The following is a 22,504-nucleotide window of genomic DNA, read 5'->3' on the forward strand; positions in this document are numbered from 1 at the left end:
GAAGATGAAGTGGAGAAGAAAAGGAAAAATTTATTTAAAGGTCCTTATATTTTATGTGTATTTTTTTCATTAGTCATAGGTAGACCTGTCAATTTTAGATACGACACGATTAAATGATACGACACGACACGAAATTAAACGAATTTGGGTGTAAACGGGTTTGGGTCATAAACGGGTCAACCCGTTTATGACACGGTTAATTTCGTGTTTAAATGGGTTATACACGCCTAACCCGTTTAAACACGTTTAAACATGGTTAATTAGTTTTAATGGAATATTATTTATTTTTATAATTTAAATGTTATTAAATTTTTAATTTTAATTAAATTATTTATATTATATACAATTAAAATAGTATTTATCTCAAAATTTAGTAATAATTCTTTTAGTATTATATTAAATAAATTAAAAAAGTAGTTAAATAATTAAACGGGTTTAAACGTGTCACTTTAAATGGGTTGATACATTAACACGTTTAGATAAACGTGTTTATACGTGTCGTGTAACCCATGTAATATCCGTGTCGTATTTGAGTTTTGTATATCAAACCCGATTAATAATCGTGTCGTGTTCGTGTTTAGGCTAATCGTGTTCGTGTCTAAACGGGTTTGACCCGTTTATGACCCGCAGACACGAATTGCCAGGTCTAGTCATAGGGGTTAAAAGTTAAAAAAACCATGCAATCTTTTTTTTTACACTCTCACATAACGTGTGTGATGCTCACTTGCTGAATTCCGTCCAAGTAAGGGTGTTATAATCGGAATTTGACAAGTATGAGAACCTGAATGTGAATAAGTTTGGAATAGAGGCTTTTTGAACAAAAATAGTATAGTACATGAGCCTCCGTATGGGGTTTTGCCTTTTCGCAAATGTTTCAAAAAAATGGGGCATAGAGGGTAATTTCTCTAGCAAAAACCCAAAAATTCTACGTTAAACCTCTTCTATTCTTTTTTTCCTTTCTTCTTCAACACTCTGTCAGAGTGAAGCTTGTGAGCAGCCACCATGACAAAGAAGATTAAGCATTACAGACCTCCTGTAAGTACAATCAAACCCCTTAATTAATCGCTAATAATCTTCAATTAACGCTATAATTACACCTCTAATTCGACTCTCCAGGGCAAGAAGAAGGAAGGCAACGCCGCCAGGTTCATCACCAGGTCACAAGCCGTCAAGCAGCTGCAGTGCACTCTCTCACTCTTCAGGTACAAAACGGCCGCGTTTTACAGTTTCAATTCTTCTTATTTTTGTGTGTTTGTGTTTATGAGATTATGAGTGTACCGTTGTGTTTGTATTTGCAGGAGATTATGTATTTTGAAAGGAATTTTTCCTCGGGAGCCGAAGAAGAAAGTGAAAGGGAATAATCACACGTATTACCATGTCAAAGATATTGCTTATCTTCTACATGAGCCGTTGCTCGAGAAATTTAGAGAAATTAGGGCTTATGAGAGGAAAGTTAAGAAAGCTTTGGCTAAGAAAGATATTGATCGAGCTCGTCGTCTTCAAACTCGTCAGCCTACTCCTACTTTTGATCGCGTCATTCAACAAAGGTTCCGGAAAAAGTTTTTACTCAAGTCAAGTGTTTTATATTATGTTAGGAATGTCTTAAGACTGCAGCTGTTTAGTTTGATTGATCTGGTTCATAATTAGCGACTCGAATTTAATGTTGGTGTTGCAGGTATCCCAAGTTTGTTGATGCACTTAGAGACTTGGATGATTGTCTTACAATGGTGCACCTGTTTGCAGTGTTACCTGCTACAGAAAGATTGAAAATTGACGTGGAATGTGTTCATAACTGCCGGAGGTAGCTTTCTCAAAATATTTTATTCGATAAGATTGGGAAATGTTAGTGCTGCGTTATCTGTATGATGTATACATGGCTAATTTTTTATTGTTTGTTTATATTTTATTAGGTTGAGTCATGAATGGCAAGCTTATGTAGTCCGCACTCATAAGTTAAGAAAGGTTTTTGTTTCTGTAAAGGGCATATATTATCAGGTAGACTAATTCAGGTTCCTGTCTCTTTTTAATCCTCTTGTATTTAATTATGTCTAAAACTTATTTATTGTTCAAACTTTTGAAGGCCGAGGTTGAGGGTCAAAAGATTACATGGTTGACCCCTCATGCATTGCAGCAAGTTTTGCCTGATGATGTCAATTACAGTGTCTTGTTGACATTTGTGGAGCTTTACCAGGTGAAAATTTAATGATGCCGCTCCAATTTGGATTTCCCCTACTGTTAATTACTTATAATCTGTTTTATGTTGTTGGTGTCATGTAATGTTGGAACATGTCAATATTTCTGTTCATATGAACCTTTCCCTTTTTCAAATGGGAATTTCTTGGTATAATGTTTTGTTTTAGATGTATCACTGTTAGTTTACTATAATACTTATTAAGCTCTTGTACCATCAGCGATGAACAACCTCCAAAGATTCCAAATATGTTTTTAAGGTACTACACTCCTTTTCATAGCTTATCCTTTTAACACTTGGTTATTTCTTGGTGCAGAATCTTCTCGGCTTTGTCAATTTTAGGCTTTACCATTCTATAAATGTGGCATATCCTCCAATTCTTGATCCTAAATTGGAAGCTTTAGCAGCAGGTATTACTAAACCTAAGATGAAATAAATATATTCTTTCAAGTTATATGCATGTTTAAATTGTGTGTTATATGCTGTAACAATCTTATTGCATATTGTGCTATATGGTGAATTTATGTCGTCATTCTGCAGGTCTTTATGCACTCTCAAGATATATTGATGCTCACTCTAGCATGTCTGTGGAGGAACCTAAAGTTCCCAGTTCATCAGAGCAAGTTAAGGCTCAGGTAGAGGCAACAGAAAATGAGGAGTCTGAAGTAAGACTTGCCCAACTTCATCATCAACTTCCGACCAATGAACCTGGCGCTTTGATGCACCTTGTTCGGGATGCTGAGGCTGAAAATGAAGATGATCAAGAAACAAGAGATTGTAAGAAGCTGTTTAGAAATATGAAGCTCTTCCTGAGTCGTGAGGTGAGTTATACTGTTTATTACTAAAATTACAAAGTGTCTCTGGTGTCATTTGCTGAAGTTGGATGGTAAAGTTTCTGTGTTTATTAGTATATACGGCTGAACCTGCTTCTGACAAAGTCCTGAGCAAGACTAGGGTCGATACCTCCATTATCCCGTTCAATATAGCTATGTGTTGTTTAGATACTTCTTATTATCTGTTTTGAAGTTTCAAAATTGCATTCACCTGTTGTTTACTCCCATAGTTTTTGATACTAGTTTTATTGGTTTTTGATTTATGGAATACTGCAAGTCTGTAACTTCAGAAAGTATTTTGTATTTTTTTTTCTGTTCTCAACCTCAAGTGTTCACTGGTTTTACAGATGAAGTTTCATGTTATTGTTAGCATGATATGTTTTTCGGGGTTCTGAACCTTTTTGCAACTTTATGTCTTGTATTATCTGGAGACTAACAGCTATGTGCTTCTTGTATTATCTTGAGATTCATACATTTTATACCACCTATATTTTGATCTTGCTTAGAGTGCAGAAGATGTCTCCTTCCTTGCATAAGCCTTGTTCTTGTATTTTTCACTTTCAGACTTTCTGAATGTTACAAAGTAACAGTCACCTATCGGAATTTAACCAAATTTTTTACCGTGTAGTTCTCTCTCTTTTGTTCATCATAATACATGAAAAAAAATTGGGACCTAGTATTTGTGGTTAATACATCGAGGTTGAAAGAAGTGATTTCCCAACAGATTTTTTAATTTGTTTAGTTTATAGGGCTTTCAAAACTGCTGTCCTGAAAAAAAAGTAGGTAGCTAGATGCTTTTCAAACAAGCAGGTTTGAAAAAAACCATTCATGCAAAATTTCAATCAATTAATTCAAAAAAATGCAATAGCACTTTTATACCTACAGCAACCCTATCTGCTCACAGATGATGCTTGTTAATTTTATCCCTATTGATTCCAAGTTTGCAAAGATCTTCAAATTCATTTTGTTGGGCAGTATGTTTATATTAATGAGGTTATAATCCTTTTTTCTTTATTTTTCCTCTTAGATTCTATAGTTAACTAACAAATCTATTCCAGGTTCCTCGCGAGTCCTTGCTTTTTGTTATTCCTGCTTTTGGTGGTGTAATTTCTTGGGAAGGAGATGGGGCTCCATTCAAGGAAGCAGACCAGAGCATTACTCATCAGGTTTGATATACATAAATATGTACCTTTGGATGCTTAATAACCATGTATGTGAGCTTTTATCCTTTTCATCTGCTGGAATGTGCTTTAATATCAATGAATGATTTAATCTGTGCAGATTGTTGATAGACCAACCCAAGGTCATAAATATCTTTCAAGAGAATATGTTCAACCGCAGTGGATATATGATTGCGTAAATGCTAGGATCATATTGCCAACTGAGAATTATTTAGTGGGAAGGTAATTTTAGGAAATGGAAAAATGTTTTTCCTTGCTTGTGGTGCCTATTACTGGCTCATGTCTGTCCGTGGCTCTCTAAGACTAAATGTTGAACTAGAGTTTCTTTCGCTCAATCAATTGGTTGGCTCTTGTTGTAAATGCAGTATACTTTTGTGGCATCTAATGCTGCTGATTTTAACCTGAGATTTTCTTTTAAACAAATTCATTTTCTGATAGTACTGTCAATCTCCATGGAGGATTGGATGCCAATTAAGGACTGTTTAGTTGGACGTTATACATAACTAGTTTATTTGCCCAGGAGTCATTTGAACGTGATCAAACTATTAACCGAACTGCCAGTTTTATAAGGTTTAATGAAGGCAATAGTAAATTAGAAGAATTATATGTCATCATTGGCGGATTATAAGAAAAAGAGTGCTGTCCTGGCTCTAAATTGGTTAAGGATTTGAAGGACAGATTAACGGTTTCTTTTAATTGAAGCAAAATGGATCCTTATTTTTGTTACTATTACTGGCTTATTTGACAAACTCCTTACCTTGTGGTTTGTAAGTTGAGTATAGGAATTATTAGGATATGGTTCTTTCTTCTCGTGCAATCACATTTGATAGGTTGCATTTTGTACTTGTCTAGTGTGCTTGCCTGGCACTCCTGTTGGCACCCTTTGTTATTTCTTTTTCTTCAGTCAATTTTAGAGGAAATATTCGTTCACTTCTAACATTATGGCTCTCCCAACAGAATTCCCCCACCACACCTATCACCTTTTGTTGATAATGAAGCAGAAGGCTATGTCCCAGACTATGCAGAGACCATCAAACGTCTGCAGTCTGCGTCCAAAAATGAAATTCTTCCAATTTCAGGTGCTGGGAATGATATAGATAACCCTCAGATTTTGTTGGCTGAAGGTTACATCAGTCGAGCAGAAGCTATTGAAGCTGCCGAGAGGAAGCGGAAGGTACATAGCTGTTATAATTGAACATTGAATTCTGTAGTAGTGGCGACATGGTAGATATATTTATTTAACACGTGAGTTTATAGTAATCCAATAGCTGGACTATAAGGTGTTTAATTCCTCCTGCCTGCAAGTCGATACATTGGAACCTATTACCTCCAATTTGTTTGGTTTATATTTTCTTAGCTCTCTATGAAATTTATATAATTTTAATATGAACACACGATACTCGTCTTCTTTTTTTTCCGTCTTCCTCTAGCTGACCATGTTTTGAAATTGCAGTTGGAGGCTCATCAAAAGCAGTATCATGAAGAGCTAAAGAAGGAACTTGAAGGTCAATCTTATTCATCAGCAGCAAAGAAAATTAAGCAGAGCTCAGTGGAGGAAAAAGAGCCTCTCGATAATATACAGCAGATTGCTGATGACACGGAGAATATGCAAAAAACACTCATGTCACGTAAAAAGAGGGGACTTTTGGAGGCTATTCAGGTGATGTCGATTACTCTGTATTTTCTGTTGATTTTTTTTGGAAGCAACATATAAATTTATGTTCTTTTTAAAGATTTTATTGTTTATTCTGTCAGTAAAAAGTGGGTTTTCTGTGTTCTAAATTGGAGTCCACGGTTTTGCTGTTTAAAATGGAAGTCCACTATTTCGGTTAATTAAATTTGGTTAACAAAAGATTTGATTTGATTACTGTCAAGAGTTATTCAAATTAGGCTAACCAAAATAGTAGAATATTATATGTATTTTATTTATTTTAAATTACCTTAAATTTATATTGGTTTTATCGAATTAACCGAATAATTGGGCTGGTTTGGTTTTGCATCTTCTAGATTTTAGTTAATTTATCGGTTCGGTTTAAGTGATAACGGAATTTGGTTAATTCAATTTTAGCTAAATAGGCCGGTTCTTAACCAAACTAACCGTATGCTCACCTCTACTCACGAGTACCCGCTGTCTTTTACCTGATCTCCTTTTACATCATTTCTTTCTGATTCGTCATTTTTTTATATCCAGAAAAACCATGAAAGGAAGGATTCTCGCAATAAGAAACTCAAGGAGAGGAAAAAGGCAATTGAAGCTCAGAAATCTGAGTAGAAATGATGAGTTTCACTCTGATGTTTATGTGTCATTTAGTTGCTTTGAGTTTCACCATTAAACTTCAAACTGTACCATATATGAATTTTGACCATGCCTATTTAAATTGGCTTAAATTTTGTTTGAATTGGTCCACAGCAGATTTGTTTCTTTAAATGCAATTGTTGCTGCTTGTTTGTATCTTCAACATAGGTGTTTATGCAGCTTAGAATAATTAATCCAAATCAAATAAACGCTTATATGATTTTCAATTTTGCTGCCAAATAGGAAACTGTATTGTTTACAAGAATTATTGTTTTTATTTTATTAGTATGACAATGAAATTTAAATAAAATGAAGCTCAGTTTTGTCTTTTTAGCATAGTGATGATCCTTGCTTGATAAAGTATAACTTAAGAAGTTGAAACACTAATATAAAAAACAATAATTCTTGAAGAATATTTATGTGCCGAGTGCGTTAGAGATCATAAAATGTGTTGGAAAGAAAAAAAAATCATAGCTGTTCATGCTTCAATCCCAATGAGTATTCGCGTTTCGGTATGTGGATGTGTTAGAGATTATAAAATCCTTTGATATTGCAGAAAAAGAAAATAAAAATTCTTATTTTAAAAAAATTAAGTATGTACTAAACCTCACTCCATATTCAACTCAATCATTAAAAATCAAGAATCTGAAAATGTACAGTCTGCTGCCTATATATACATATACACACCACACCACACCTCAAATTAAAAATAAATAAAAATTAACAAAGCCAATGAAAAAAGTTGTGTATGCATATATAGATATCATTTTGGTGGATGCTGCTTTGGATGAGAAGATTTTCCAGTTATGGCTTTCTTGACTTTGATAATGGAATGCTTGACCTTTGATCCAACTTCTGATAAAATGTTATGTGATTTCTTGTGCGGTACTTTAATATCAATGTCTTTTGAAGCTTCTACTATTACCGGAGCATCAGAGCCCGAGTCATTCTTTTCGTGCTCGTCTTCTCCTCCCTCTAGTACTCCGTCTTCTTGATGTTGTTCTTCTTCTTCGTCTGATTTCACCTTATCCGACTCTCCTTTGGTTGCTGCTGCAGTTGGTTCTTCCAAACCTGTCGATTCTGCATACTCTTGTGGTTTTCTTGTGGATTGCTGCATCATGTCGAATAATGAAATCTTGGCTGCTTTTGCATTTTCTTCTTCTTCATCTGCTCCATGTTCTTCGTGTTTGTTTATTCCTGAATTGACATTTGTAGCATTTGCAGGCTGTAAACCTTCTGCTTCAGTAACTTGTAAGGTTTCCTTAAGCTGTTCTTGCATAGCCTGTGGAATGTCTTTATTGACAGCTGATATCATTTTCTCTGGTTCCGATTCTCCGGATATCTGAGTTTTCGGAAATCCATCAGGAATTTTCTCTTCCTGTTGAATGTTTGGGATGGTGTTGGTGGCTTCCACTAGGCTTGTGGTACCATCTTTTTGAACTGTCTCTACATCCAGTTCCTGATAAGATTAAATATTTTGAGATTCCAAGTAGAAAAACTTTCGTCGATTCTGATCAAAAGACAGGAACGGTGAGAAACCATTCTATAAAATTGGAAATGGAATGATTTTAGGATTATTTTTCTTCCTTCCATCTTTCCATTTGTGCAAATGAAAATTGGATTTGAAATGTGAATAAGCACATATCCACTTTACCTTATGTTCAAATATTTAATTAATCAAATGATTTCTTTTTGAATGATCTTACCTTTTCTCTTGCAGTTGTAAATTTTGTTATTCCATTCAGGCTCCCGGATTTTTCTTCAACATCTTCACCTCTTATCTCATATGGTAAAGGCGTTTTGACAGTCTCGTTTTGAGCAACATCCTGGTGAGGATATTTAGCTGCTCCCTCTTCTAAGCTGATTTGTTTATCAGTTGTATCGCTTGCATCGGCCTTTTCAGTTTCCTTGTATAGCTGCATTTGCATTTTATTAGTTATGTATACACTAGGAAATAAATACAGCTATAGCTCATTATATATATAGTCTTACCAGTTCATTTTCTATTTGCTTTGTCACTATTTTATCTCCTGTACTTTTTTCGTGGCTTTCCTTAGTTTCTACTTCATCTATGGTTATGGCATGACGATTCTCTGCGTCGACCTTTTCCTCCTTGATCTGTTGTATGTTTTGCTTAGTAAATATTCCAAATTGTTTTTACAATTCCTATAAAGTAAAAGAAAAAAGTACGAGACACGAAAAGTATTGTTTCTTTTCAAACTGACCTGTTCTTTTGTCAGTTCAGTACGCGTGAACTGTGTCGCTGCAGTTGCTCCTTCGCTTTGATTTTCTTCAGCCATCAAATTTACGGTGGTTGCTTCCTCTTTCACGTTTCCTTCATCTTCTGGCACTTCTATCACTTTTTCTTCGTTACTCACAGCTATAGTTGAAATTCCTTGCTCTTGCTTTTCTGAAAGCAATCCGGCTGATGATGTCTGATTTTGCTCTTCAGATTTCTCTGTTGGTAAAGGATGATCAGAAGTAAATCCATATTCTGCAACTGTAGTATTCTCTTCAGAGTTAGACTTGGATACTAATTCAGATTCTTCTTTAATTTCTTCTTTACTCTCATTTGTATCAAGCTGAAGCTCTCTAGGCTCCATTTCTTTCGTTTTCTCTGAAGTTTCATCTTCCTTTTGACTTGAAAGTGGTGCAGATGACAGTGTCTGAGTCTGCTCTTGTGGTGTCTCCGCAGAATAGGTCTGAACAGAGAAAATTTCCTTCTCTTTAATTTCTTCTTGTCCTTCTGACGTAGACTCTAAAATGGATTCAGAATCTTCTTTCTTGTCTTCATTTTCAACTGAAGTCCTTATTGCGTCCTGTGCTTCGTGTGGATTGTCAAGCTGTAATTTGGAGACCTGGAGCTTGCTGGAGTCTTCCTTTTGTATGAACACCTCTTCAATCTCTTTCGGTTCATTTTCTAGCAATTCTTCTGTTTTCTCAACTTTAGTTGAACTTACAAGCTCCTGTTCCTGCAAAGATAATGCACAAGGTTCTGCTTGATATTTCTCCTCTTGGAGAATTTGATCATCAGCAACTTCATCCTTTCTAGCTGCTTCGTGACTTTGAGCCTCTAATCCTGTTTCAGAAGCTTCTTCGATTTCTTCTTTAACTTCTCCCTCATGCTCTTCGAATCTGTCTTCTTCTATGTCAACTTCAAGAGATTTAACTGATGAGTCGGCCTTTTCTGTGGAGACCTTCTGCATATTCTCTTCTAAATTCTCAGTAGCGGCTTTAGTTTCTATATCCTGTACTTCACTGATCATTTCTGGAGAGGCTTTCTCTTGTTCGTTTGCTATCTTCTCTGTGAGATCAATAGCAACTGCACTTATTGCAACTGTTTCATCATCAGGTGACTTATGTGACATTTCAGAAGGTTCTCCAATTTCATCGTTAATTTCACTTTCAGGAAGCTCTTCAACTTTATGAAATTCGGATTCACCGACTAAATCAGAAGTTCCACTGCTTTGCAGAATGTCATTTGCATCTGCATTTTCTACAGCTACATTCTCCTGTTTTTCATTTTCATGATCATCAGTTTGTGTCTGAAATGCGAAGTTTGGGGATTTTTCTTCTCGCGGCATGATGTCTTGTTGACTTTCCTTAGGTTCGACTGAGGGGAAATTAAATGCCTCATCCGGCTTGTCATCTGTTTGAATTTCTTCCAAGTTAGAGTCTAATGATACCTGTGCAACAGACGTTTTCTTTTCATTGTCATAACCTCTGTCTCTATCCTCTACGATCTGCTCTTTGATCACTTCTTCAGAGTCTTTCCTTGGTTCAATGGAGGAGAGACCGACAATCTTTGCTACACCTTCATCTTCTACTTCTATTTCTGCCTTTTCTTTTACAATTGGTGTCTCTTCCACCATGGTTTCGGTTTCTGGATTCTCTGAACTTGCTATTTCTGTATGCTCAATGGAGTCGGTGGATAAAGAAATGGAATCTGTCACCTGATTAATAATAAGATGTTAATAACTTTAAATTAAAGCAGTAGAAGAGTAAGCATAGTATTTCAAATAGCAATATTGTCATGTTAACCTTGTCGGCTCCTTCTTCTGCGATGAACACAGCTTCGAGTTCCTTCAAGTCTTTCTCTTCCTTGTTAGATTGGTTTATCTGTTCACCACCATCACCTTTTTCAATTTCTGCCTGTAACTGCTCGGAAAACATAATTTAGAAAAACTAAGCTTAGGAGAAATTTGAGGTAAGTTTCTAATCTTAATGATGAGTTTTGTTTCTTGCCTCTTGAGTTTCCATTGCATCCTTTGTAGTCACCTCCTCAAATTGTGTTTCTTTAATCTGACCTTCAACCTCCAACTTCGACTCTATTTTTTCTTCCGTACATTCCCGACTTTCTTGAGATTCTTGAGGATTCTGTTCAACAGATTCAGAAATACTGTATTCCTCAACTGTAATTTGGTCTGTCTCAAGGATTATCTGGTCGCTCACATCTCTTGTCATGATTTCTGAAGTATGTTCAAGCTTCTTGCTAGACTCAGCGGATTCAGTATTCTGTAGCACAATGATAGTCATTAGAATGCTAGATGTGATACTTCTAAAAGAACATTTAGCATCATGACTTGCATTTTAGAGGCATCATGACTTGCATTTTAGAGGCATCATGACCAGTATCTACTTAATTTGCAGCTTAATGAATTGAGAATAATTAATTACTTTAGCTAACTAATAAGTTATTTTTTGTTTGTCATGCAAAAGAAGAAGTAAAAGTACTGATCTGACCTCTTCAGTTGGAGATCCATAGCTTTTGATCTCGGCTGTTTCATTCTCTCGGACTGCTTCTTTCTCTAATGATTCAAATTCCTTGGTCAAGTTTGCTTCTTCTAGGATTTCTTGTTTCGTGTTAGCATTAATTGATTCAGTACTTCTCAATGCCTCTTCTTCTATATTCGACGCTTCCTCATCCTCCGAGGTTTTTGATATCTTAGCTTCTTCATTTGTTTTCTCTTTTTCAGTGTCTATAAATCCCAATTCAGATGCCTTTTTTGCAGTTGTGCTCTCATGCTCAGTATGGTTTGGTTCACTTGCTTGTGAAGAAATCAGAGAAATTTCTCTGATTTCATTTGCTGCTGTATCTTCTGCTGAATCTGCTTCTATTGGCTTGCTGTCTTCGTTGGTCACAAGCTCAGAAACGTTTGGTGACATTTCAGAGTGTTGTACTGGGCTATCATTTGATATTTTTTCCGAAGGCGTTCCGCTTATGATTCTTTCATTTTCATCATCATTTCCTGCGATTACAGCTTTGTTCTGGATTCCATGCTTTATATCTTCTTCATCTTTATCTGCCTTTGCTGGAGTCTCACAGTCCTTACTCTCAACCAGAACATTATCCTGTCTACCATCAGCATCGGCATTATTCAGTATAGCTTCTTCGGTATTCACCATTATTTGTTCCTTCTCTTGAGTGTCAGTGCCAGAGCTTTCTAACTGCCTTTTATCTTCTTGTACAGCCTCTTTAAAGCTCATTTCTTCTGTCACTCCCGTAACAGATTCTTCGACGAGGCGCTCATTGCTTTCCGTTTGCAGGTTTTCTTCTTCGGATGCTTTCAGAGGATAGAGGACAACACCTGGTTGTTGTTTGTCCTTCCCGGTATCAAAATCTTTTGCTACCTCACTACCTACTGCTGCAATATCTTCTGTAACCTCGGAACTGTGGTCTCTTATCTGTTAAACGCGTGGATCTGTAAGTAAGAAGCTCCAAACACGTAATCATTTGGTAAAAATTAAGCTGACCTCTTCTTTTGGCTGAACTGTATCATTTTGATCTGCATCTTCCTTCTTTAATGAACTTTCAGCCTGTACTTGACTTGCTGGAACCTCAGAGTTGTCCTCAATTATGTGGCATTTCTCTATGGCCTGTTCTTCAATATCTTCATTCTTTGTAGATTCTTGAATCTAATTGAATGTTAGAATTTTTCAGTTGAAGTAGAAAAGCAAAGGATAAACATTCTACATGAAAAAATTGAGACTTGATGGAAATGAAAACTCCGGAAAATGCTGAAATAGAATGCTGCAAAACGACGATTTTTACAAGAATAGGTTATAAATATAATGTTTTGGAGTTGCTGAAGCATTTTGGAAATGGAAAAAATAGAATGCTGGAAAGTATGACCCTGAAAAGTTCCCGTGCAACATACGCTAGCACAGATCACAATGAAGCTTCGAGGCATTAAATTTAAATATACCTCTTCGTTTGTCACTACCTCTTTCACATCATCTTCGGTTACCATAGCATGTCCCGTGGGCTGGTCTTTTTCAACATTTACCTCGACGGCTTGTTTTGCATTTTCTTCAACTATACTAGTTAGCTCAAGATTCTCAGTTTGTGGTGAGATGTCTATGGTTATGCCCTCTCCTGTGATGATATGTTTTTCAGTGTCTTCACTCGGGCAAGCAGGTGTAGTATCCTTATCTACCTATATCACATAAGAATTTTCAGGGCTGTTAAGAATAAACATGACAAGTGGAAGAATAAACTATGTTGCAATGAAACTTCTCGAGTCTTAAGTATTGACTTTTATTTCTGTTTTTGGAAACGCTTCTGAAATTTCAAAACTCTATATGTTTAACCTATACTAATATGTCATTTGACTGTTTTCTGTTTATGAGTTTGCGTTTCCGTGCTACATAGCTAAGAAATAAAGCCCGTTTCAAGGAAAAGATCGGAAATTATCATTAGCTTGTTAAATTTATTTGTATTAGTACCTCTGTGGTTGGAAATTTTTCAACTTTGCTCTCATCTATATCTTCATAACCTTCTTCTTTTATTCCCAAGTCTACTATTTCTTCTGAATTCTGGGTGGCTATCACCTCGTCCAGGATCACAATGCTTGCCTGGGTTTCTCCATTAATCCCTTCTGGCTCATTCTTCTGTACTGTAGTTTCCAGATTTTCTTCACAGGATGTTTCATTTTCTTTCGATAGAGCTTCTTCCGTATTATGGTCATCAGTGTTTTCGCTAAAAATGATTTCCCTTGTTTCTGCAGTGATCACATCAGATGAAGTACCAAGTTCTACTACCTCAGCATCTTTCCTAGCTTGGAATATAGATCCATCATCCCTCGTTTTCTCATTGCGCAAAGTTTCTGCTGAATCTGTGTCCTTATCCTGTAAGTTGTTATCTTCTTCAATTCCGACAATTGGACGACTTACATTGGTGCTTTCATTATTCTGATTTGCCTCAAGTTCAATGCTCTCTTCTGTTTTAGCCATCACAGACTCCAAAATCTGCAAAGGAAACCAACTTTCTGATCAGAAAACAAGATTATAGACAAATTTTTCAGAGGCCATATATTTTCAGGTGTTACACACACTAACTAACCTCTTCCTGCGACACTTCAGCATTACTTTCTTCATGCTCGAAGTTTTCACATGTTCCTTCTTCAACAGATTGTTTAGGGAGGCTTTCAATATTTGGTTCATCTATGGTATGTTCTTTGGTCTCATGTTCTACATTGGACAACGCTGCTTCCTTGGAATCGAACTCTTTTTCAGGGTTATTAGCCATTTCAGTAAAAGAACCAGTCTCAAATTCTGCAGATTGCCCAGAAATTGACTGTTCAAAGTTTCCTCCTTGTTCAACCTTCTGCAATGCTTGTTCTAAATCTTCTCCACTCTTCAATTTCTCCTGCTCATCTTGGACTTTAAGTATATCTCCCTCGGTGTTATTCTCATCCTCTACTTCGGGTTTCGGAGAATTCAGGGCTTCATCTATTTTTTCAGAAATTGAAGCTTCTGGCGGACTTCGGTTCTCACTTGCCATACTTTCTTGTTCTCCTATGGATGAAGCTTCAAGAGTTGAGTTGTCATGTTTCTTATTCGTTTCATCAATAAGATGATCAACTGTTTCCGATGTATCCTTGACTGAATTTGAGGCTGCTTCCTCTTCTACAGTGCTATCACTCAGTTGGGATGAAGCACCTGCCTCCATTTCTGCAGATATCACCTCTAATGCTTGTTCTTTTTCTTCAGGTTCCTGTTTAGCGTCTTCACTTAGGCAAGCCGGTGTAGCATCCTTATCTACCTGTGTCACATAAGAATTTTCAGCTTTGTTACTAATAAACATGACAAGTTGAAAAATCAAAGTGATTATTCTGAGACTATGCTGAACCGCTGCCAAGAAACAAAGCTTGTTTCATGGAAATGATGGGAAATTATCATTAGCTTATTAAATTTATTTGTATTAGTACCTCTGTGGTTGGAAATTTTTCAACTTTGCTCTCATCGATATCTTCATAACCTTCTTCTTTCTTTTCCGAGTCTACTGTTTCTTCTGAATTCTGGGTGGCTATCACCTCATCTGGGATCACAATGTCAGTATCCTTGTTGCTCAACATGCTCGCCTCGGTTTCTGCATTAATCACTTCTGGTAATATTTCATTAAGTTCTTCTGCCTCATTCTTCTGTACTGTAGTTTCCAGATTTTCTTCACAGGATGCTTCATTTCCTTTGAATAAAGCTTTTTCAGTATTATGGTCATCCGTCTTTTCACTCAACACGATTTCCCTTGTTTCTGCAGCAATCACATCGGATGATGTAACGAGTTCTTCTGGTTCTTTCTTTTGCAGTTCTGGTGCTATATTATCTTCGTCATTTGATATTTCCTTGCTGCTCTCAGCGGACTCTGCTACCTTAGTTTCGCTGTCATTGTCTTCACTAGCATGGAATGAAGATCCATCATCTTCCTTTTTCTCATTGGGAAAAGTTTCTGTTTGATCTATGTCCTTATCCTGTAAGCTCTTATCTTGTTTAATTTGGATCATTGGCTCATTTGAATTGGTGCTTTCATCATTCTGATTTTCCTCAAGTGCAATGCTGTCGCCTGTTTTAGCGGTTCTAGACTCCAAAATCTGCAAAAGAAACCAACTTTCTGGTCAGGAAACAAGACTACAGACAAAATTTTCAGACGCCATTATGTTTTTAGGTGTTACACACACTAACGAACCTCTTTGTGGGACACTTCAGAATTACTTTCTTCATGCTCAAAGTTTGTAAGTGTTCCTTTTTCAACAGATTGATCATCTTCGACATGTTCTTCGGTGTCATGTTCTACATTATGCAACTCTGATTCCTTTGAATCTATCTCTTCTTCAGGGTTATTAGCCAGTGCAGTAACAGAACCAGCCTCAAATTCTGCAGATAGCCCAGTTATTGAATGCTCAATATTTTCTCCTTCTTCAACCTTCTGCAATGCTTGTTCTAAATTCTTTACAGGATCTTCTGCGACAAATTCCTGTGAGTGGCTTTCGATATTTCTCTCGTTTATGGTTCCTTCTTCTGTTTTCTTTTCTACTTCTTCTTCTACAGCTTTATCGCTCAGTTGGACTGAAGCACCTGCCTCCATTTCTGCATATGTCACCTCTAATGCTTGTTCATTGTTTTCTTCAGGTTCTTGTTCGGTGTCTTCACTCAGGCAAGCAGGGGTAGTCTCCTTATCTAACTGTATCACATAAGAATTTTCAGCTTTGTTAAAAATAAACATGACTAGTTAAAAAATCAAAGTGATTATACTGAGACTATGCTGAACCACTGCCAAGAAACAAAGTTTGTTCCACGAAAAAGATGGGAAATTATCAGTAGTTTGTTACATTAATTTTTATTAGTACCTCAGAGGTTGGAAGTTTTTCAACTTTGCTCGCATCAGTATCTGCATAACCTTCTTCTTTCTTTTCTGAGTCTACTGTTTCTTCCGTATTCGTGGTGGCTGTCACGTCATCTAGGATCACATCATCTGTATCCTTGTTTCTCAACATGCTTTCCTTGGTTTCTACTACAATCACTTCCGGTAATGATTCAATAATTTCTCCTGGTTCATTATTCTGATTTGCCTCAAGTGCAATGCTCTCATGCTCTACATTAGGCAACTCTGCTTCCGCTGATTCTATGTCTTCTTGACTCTTCAATGTCTCCTTCTCACCTTGGACTTTAAGTATTTCTGGCTCGGTATTATGCTCATCCTCGATTGAAGATTCTTCTGGAATATTCTTACACTCGTCTTGTAGGTTTTCTACTTCTTTTGCTTGTGATGATGACAAAATTACACCGGAGCTTTCTTTGCTCCGATTTGTTTCATGTGAAACGTTATCACCCGTTCTTGCTGCCTCAGAGTCCACCAAAATCTGCAAGAGCAACTATGATCTAGTATCAAAATTGTAAACTGAAACTGATTTGATAAAATAGCTTTTAGAGTTTCATTCTGACCTTTGTGTTTGACTGCTCAGTGGAGTTGTCATCTGTGTTGAAACTCTTAACAGGATCTTCTACCACAGATTCCTCTGAGAGGCTCTCGACATTGCTCTCGTTTATGGTTTCTTCTTCTATTTTCTTTTCTACTTCTTCTTCTACAACATTATTGCTTAGTTGAGTTGAATCACCTGCCTCCATTTCTGCAGATATCACCTCCAATGCTTGTTCATTTTTTACTTCAGGTTCATGTTCATTTTCCTGCAATTTCTGTTCTAAATCCTTGCCTTCCGTCAGTATCACCTCACTGTGCTCAATTTCTGATAGCCCGGATTTTTCTTTCCCATCATCATCCTTTTTGATGAGAGATTCATTCTCGTGTATTTCCTCTACAGGCGAACCCTCAACTATAGGATTTTCTGCAACAAATTCATATGAGAGTCTTTCAGTATGACTCTCACTTATGATGTCTTCATCTTTTTCCTTTTCTAGCTCCCTCTCATTGCATAGAGGTTTCTCACGTCCATCTTCCACAGCATTGTCGTCTGTTTGACTCGACGAAGCTCCCTCTGTCTCTACAGACATCACATTCCATTGCTGTTCAATGTGTTCTTTTGATTCGTTCTTCTCCAATATCTGTTCGATACCTTCTTCACCCTTCAATATCACTTCATGGTGTTCCTCAACCTCTACTATCTTGGTATCATCAATTGTGTTTGCTGTGTCAGGCTTCTCTAAAATCTGCATTGTACAAAAATCTGCATGAGCCTCTACGTTTAGCTTACGGAAATTTAATGAATAAGATGGCTTAGTTTTCATTAGAACCTCTACATTTGGTTTTTCTGCAGTGCTGTTATCATTCTGGACATTCTTATCAGGATCAGGTTCAACTGATTCCTGGTAATAGCTTTTAATATTGCTCTCATTTATGAAAACTTCATCTTTTTTAGCATCCGTCTCTCTTTCATACTTTTGACTCGATGAACCATCCTCTCTGGAAGCTTGGTGCACAGTTAAGTTTTCAGTTTGCTGATTTTCATGGTCTTTAAGGGAGTCAGGGCTTTCATCGCTCGTTTTTGCTTCTGTTAAAATGCCATCAACTTTTGCATCTATCTCAGGCTTTTCAAGAATCTGCATATATAAACTTTCAGTTTGAAAAAGAAAAATTTTCTTGAGCAGCTAAGCGCGTCTATACAATAACAACTAACAGTTGAATGGTTTCAGCATTTCATTAACCTCTGTGCTTGACTTCCCAGCATTGTCATCATCATTATGAGAATTCTTTACAAGATTTTCTGAGAGGCTTTTAGTGTTGTTCTCACTTACGATTTCTTCACCTTTTACCGCATCTGTTGGCTTCTCTTCCTCCTGTATGTCAAATGCTTCTTTGCTGTTCTCAATGGCACCTGTATCAACTTGGGCGCACACATTTGTTTCAGAAGGTTCACTTGAAGCTATCCTATCTACCGGTGGTGTTGGAACAGTTTCGTTAGGGGTTTGATCATTCTCACTTGTATCTTGTGCAATGTTGTCTCCTGTTCTTTCTTTCTTGGAATCCTCAACAAACTGCATAAGATGCTAACTTTCATGTCAACAAGCAAGACGTTGAATTGATTGTAGACGTAGCTTAATGATTATAGAAAAAGACCTAAACAAATTAAAATTCTACATTTATCACCTCTTCAATTGCGATACTTTTGGCCTTCTCATTTCGTTCTACTTCGTCCTTCGATGGTGTTTCTGCTTCATGAACAATTTGCTCCTTTGTTTCTTGAAGGAAGGAAGTATTGCCAACTTCGTCAGCTTGATACTTTTCAGAGTTGTCACCTACAGAACCTGACATTTTCTTTCCCTTTCATTTTAGAAGTATACCAATGATTATGAATTTTACTCACTTGTAGACAAAGTATGTATACCTGTCCTGGAGGCTTCCTCCTTAATTTCTTCTGCTATGCTCTTTTCAGCAGCTGTCGTGTCTAAGTTTTGTTTGGAGTCTGATCCGTGAACCTCTTTCGATATTGATTCTGTAGTTACTACCGGTGTTTCTAATGGAATGTTAACCAGCTCTTTTTCTTTTACCAAGACGGTTTCTTGCTCTACAGGATGAGTTCCATTCGACTCATCCTCGTTTATGTTTGGGATCTCAACTTTGGAAATTTCAATCTTCTCATGCAATTCCGTTGGTGGACTATCCTTGCTCTTTTCTGCTATTGCCTCAGAGACAGCCTGCTCCACCGGTTCTGTGACCAGGCTGTGAATCTGTTCTTCAGAATTTATCTCTTCAGCAACTTTTTCAGCTCCAATGATATCAAACTTAGGTGTTTTATCAACACTTTCAATCTGTTGTTCCTCTTCTCGACTCATTTTGACATCATCTTCTGGACAAGTTTCTGAGACTACTTTGTACATCTCAGTTTTATCGGATTCCTGCAAACACGATTCTTCAGCTTGCAAGGAAGAAGATTTTTCCACATTATCTTTCTCTTTGGTTTCATCTGCAAGTTGTTCAACGGGGCAATCATTCGAGTCATTGGTGACTTGGCTTGCCACATTGCTTGTTGTAATGAAGTTTTCTGCTGATTTGTCTACTGCTTCGAACCCAACTTCTTGATTGCTCGACTTTTCTGTTCCCAATGTCACAGATGGAACCTCAACTTCCTCATCCAAATTATTTACAATCGCAGAGCTTACACCGCCATCTTTCTGAATGTCTGGACTTGTTGCCACTATAGAGGAGCTTTCTTCAACTTTTTCTATAATTTGTTGCTCCAAATCGAAATCCTTGTCAATCACATTGTCTTGGCGCGTACTTGTTTTTGTTTCAATAGTACTCTCCAAATTCTCAGAGGTGTGAGCTGAAGATTCTTTCTTTGGATATGAGCTCACCTTGGTTTCCTTAGTTTCTTCTTCAAGAACCTTGGCAATTAAGGATGATTCAGAAAAACTCACATCCTCCATTGCTCCAGCATTTGCTTCGAAGCTACTATGCGTAGTTTCAACCTCCGTACTAACAATTGCTTCTGATTTTACAAGGTAATCAGCAGTTTGAGAATGGTAGTCAAACTCTGCTGGGTTCGAGTGTCTGGCAACTCCGCTTTCCTACATAAACGAAACAACATGCATTCTTTTATTCATGTAAACTATATATATATATATATTCTCTCTTCTTTAACTAGAGCTTTTCAACTCAATAGAAGCTTAAATTGCTGTCTCAGCATGCATGTCAGGCATAAGAAAACTAAAGGTGAACTTGATCATCCAGGTAAAAGATTTCAACAGATTAGTACTGATACACTTTACTTGCCTAGAGATTAACAATTTATATTACAGTAACAATCAGGTCTTTGGTAACTACTAATATGATTAACTAATATCTTGTTCAGAATCTTCCTATTTAGATTTTGATACTGTTTAATAACCAATCCGTTCAAAAGCTCAAGCTGATGTTAACTTAGACTATGATTTTATCATCTGCTAACACAACTCTCACGCAAATGCGGACTAGACTTGAAGCGTGAACTAGTACAAAACCACTTTTAACTTATCCTCAAAGATTTAATTAATCAAATGGTATTGTCAAGGATCAAACTCTAGGCGTTTTGATCATAAAGACTCATACCATTTCAAGCAATCGTACCAACCAAAAATTCAAAAATTGTTGGATAAATTACTACCTAAATATATTTGCTGATCACATATATTTTAAGCATGCTCTGATATATTCATTATTTTGCTGATGTAGAGTGGTTAAATATTTTACATGTATGTTTCTGATTATTGTAGACATATAGAAGCTAACAATCTTTGCATATCATTATATATTTATAAAAAACACAGAAATTACATACCATCAAAGGTAGAGGCTCTGGATTAATATCAGCTTCAGTAGCCATTTACAAGCTCTACTTTATTAGCAAGTTTTCTTGATCTAATCTCACATAAAATGGCTATTTTATGCAGAATTTTCTTCACTGCCTCAACTTTTAAATATGTGGATCATTCATTAGGTACTTGTAATAATCTGGCTGATGTTTGCATTACTAAAGTAGGCTAAGTAAGTGACAAAATGCCACTTGATATATATATTATTGCTGAGTTGGCAAGATATGTATTATGGTCCATTCACATGCCTTAGTGACTCAAGACAATATTTAGTAAATTTTGCATACTTAAACATTAGAGTAGATCATACATTATTCCTTTTAGACTACATTTGGTTTACCTTAATGGTACATAATCTAATAAAATCACTTGTATAAGTACAATTACAGAGATGATTATACTATATTACGTTTTATTACTACCTCGAACCAAATACGATGCTAAACACTACTATTAAAGTTTTCCGATAGCGGAAAATAGGAGTGTGTAAAAATTGAATTATTCGAACTAACATATTTGTTGATGTTTGGTTTGATGATTTCTCTTTAGAAAATGTTATCGGTTTGGTTTGGTTGGGGACGTAAAAATGATCCAGTTTAGTTTAATACAAACCGGATCAAAAAAATTAACTTGATTGATTGGTTATGTGAAATCTTTTATATCCTTATAAACTCGATTCAGTTCGGTTTTAGAAAAATTAAATTTTGACTTCGGTTTCATTTGAAAAATATATATTCTTATAATTGGTTGAGTTTGTCTTTTTTGAATAATTTTTTTAGTTGGTTTGGTTTTGATAAAATATACATTCCTAGTTGATATGCCTTTTGAACAGTGTTGTTTTTGTCTGGGTATACATCATGTGGCATTATTCCTTTTCTAGGTAGAGTTTTAATGATTTTAGACAACAGTCAATTTCTGTTTCTGATGAAAAGGCTATCGTACTCTACAAATTTCTTTCGACTCGAATTCAATTTTTTTTTTATATTTTTACATTTTCTTCTTGTGATCAGGGAGCCTCCGGATGAGTCCGACCATTTTTTAGAGGTGGAGTCCGACCACTTGGATAAACTCTCGAGGATGTTAGCCTTGGCATCCCACCGCCAGTAACTCCCACTTAATACGAGCCTTTTAACAATTTATTTACAAATACTTCTAATAACTGTGTACGCCCAATTGAGCCAACCTGTGGTTTGTTATTTTTTTGCTTGATAAAGTAATTTAGATGGTAAAAAGATTGGAATGAGAAGCAATTTGCCTGTAACAAAAGATCACCTCCCACATAATAAGTGAGACTGAAGCAAGATCCTTTTCAATAAGTTATTTCAAAGACTTAAGTTTTAAGATGCCACTTTTATGAGTAAAATTGATTTTTCCCCCACCAATAATGTGTTAATTTGGTGGAAAATTAGTTCAAGATTACCCTGTAATTTGTGTAAAAGCAATAGAAGTGGTTATACTTGGTTAGTTTTGTAAGTTATAATCATGTTCACAAGCTAGATTATATAAATAATTAATAACAGAAAATTATGATTACTTTTTAAGTATTATTCCTAAAATAGAGATTTATGGAATCTAATGTGGTGCAAACATCAAAATCACATAGAGTTGGACATATGGAGGTCCCTACAATTAGGTGTCTCTCAAACCATAATTCATCACTTAAGGATGATTTTTGAAGTAATGCATAGGGTATGAAGTTATTTGTGTTTTAGAGGCTAAAATAATATTCAAATATGAATCTCGAATCGAGCAGAAGTTCCGTATATCCCGATTTGAGCTATACATATTTATGCTCGTATCTATGTATTATCTTTATTTCTATCATTTTTAGCTAATTTAATTGTCGAAATGGACTACCGGAAAATCCTTGTTCCTTCTTTGCAGGACTAAATCTGATACTCAGTGATTTAAGATGAAA

General features: G+C 36.2%; 2 protein-coding genes across 6 annotated transcripts; one reads left to right on the plus strand and one right to left on the minus strand.

Annotated features, from left to right (window-relative positions):
- The first annotated feature begins 860 nt into the window (after positions 1 to 860).
- On the plus strand, positions 861 to 6,604 carry LOC126674145 (pescadillo homolog). Its single transcript, XM_050368538.2, has 13 exons — positions 861 to 1,035; positions 1,117 to 1,202; positions 1,299 to 1,547; positions 1,676 to 1,801; positions 1,911 to 1,995; positions 2,081 to 2,191; positions 2,508 to 2,601; positions 2,732 to 3,012; positions 4,083 to 4,190; positions 4,306 to 4,427; positions 5,163 to 5,379; positions 5,659 to 5,865; positions 6,397 to 6,604. Exons 1-13 carry the CDS (start codon positions 1,003 to 1,005, stop codon positions 6,475 to 6,477), a joined length of 1,800 nt encoding a protein of 599 aa, XP_050224495.1. The 5' UTR covers positions 861 to 1,002; the 3' UTR covers positions 6,478 to 6,604.
- Positions 6,605 to 7,097: 493 nt separating this feature from the next.
- On the minus strand, positions 7,098 to 20,738 carry LOC126673901 (uncharacterized). 5 transcript variants are annotated; one of them, XM_056105123.1, is made up of 20 exons: positions 20,553 to 20,738; positions 18,621 to 19,803; positions 18,383 to 18,540; positions 17,941 to 18,282; positions 17,530 to 17,835; positions 16,723 to 17,445; positions 16,128 to 16,640; positions 15,467 to 15,961; positions 14,712 to 15,371; positions 13,844 to 14,545; positions 13,228 to 13,749; positions 12,708 to 12,938; positions 12,256 to 12,417; positions 11,245 to 12,186; positions 10,747 to 11,016; positions 10,543 to 10,659; positions 8,727 to 10,454; positions 8,494 to 8,619; positions 8,208 to 8,408; positions 7,098 to 7,960 (listed from the first exon to the last, which is right to left on the minus strand). In XM_056105123.1, the coding sequence occupies exons 1-20, from the start codon at positions 20,595 to 20,597 to the stop codon at positions 7,265 to 7,267; spliced, it is 10,122 nt and encodes a 3,373-aa protein (XP_055961098.1). In that variant the 5' UTR covers positions 20,598 to 20,738; the 3' UTR covers positions 7,098 to 7,264. The 5 variants fall into 5 exon arrangements, with proteins under 5 accessions (XP_055961098.1, XP_050224170.1, XP_055961097.1 ...); XM_050368213.2 differs by having other exon boundaries at positions 8,208 to 8,417; positions 17,941 to 18,270; positions 20,553 to 20,737; XM_056105122.1 differs by having other exon boundaries at positions 8,208 to 8,417; positions 17,536 to 17,835; positions 20,553 to 20,737.
- Positions 20,739 to 22,504: the final 1,766 nt, after the last annotated feature.

This window comes from Mercurialis annua, linkage group LG3 (genome assembly GCF_937616625.2).
Source record: "Mercurialis annua linkage group LG3, ddMerAnnu1.2, whole genome shotgun sequence".
Lineage (NCBI taxonomy): Eukaryota > Viridiplantae > Streptophyta > Magnoliopsida > Malpighiales > Euphorbiaceae > Mercurialis > Mercurialis annua.

Bases quoted from the DNA above. Each gene is read 5' to 3' on its own strand.
- LOC126673901 (XM_056105121.1), bottom strand. From the start codon at position 20,597: ATGGCTACTGAAGCTGATATTAATCCAGAGCCTCTACCTTTGATG. The intron at 17,836-17,940 runs GTTAATGAAATG...TTATATATGCAG, and splicing joins CTGGGAAGTCAAGCACAGAG to ATTCTTGAAAAGCCTGAGAT. The intron at 14,546-14,711 runs GTACTAATACAA...TATGTGACACAG, and splicing joins AAAAATTTCCAACCACAGAG to GTAGATAAGGATGCTACACC.
- LOC126674145 (XM_050368538.2), top strand. From the start codon at position 1,003: ATGACAAAGAAGATTAAGCATTACAGACCTCCT. The intron at 1,036-1,116 runs GTAAGTACAATC...TCGACTCTCCAG, and splicing joins TTAAGCATTACAGACCTCCT to GGCAAGAAGAAGGAAGGCAA. The intron at 4,191-4,305 runs GTTTGATATACA...TAATCTGTGCAG, and splicing joins ACCAGAGCATTACTCATCAG to ATTGTTGATAGACCAACCCA.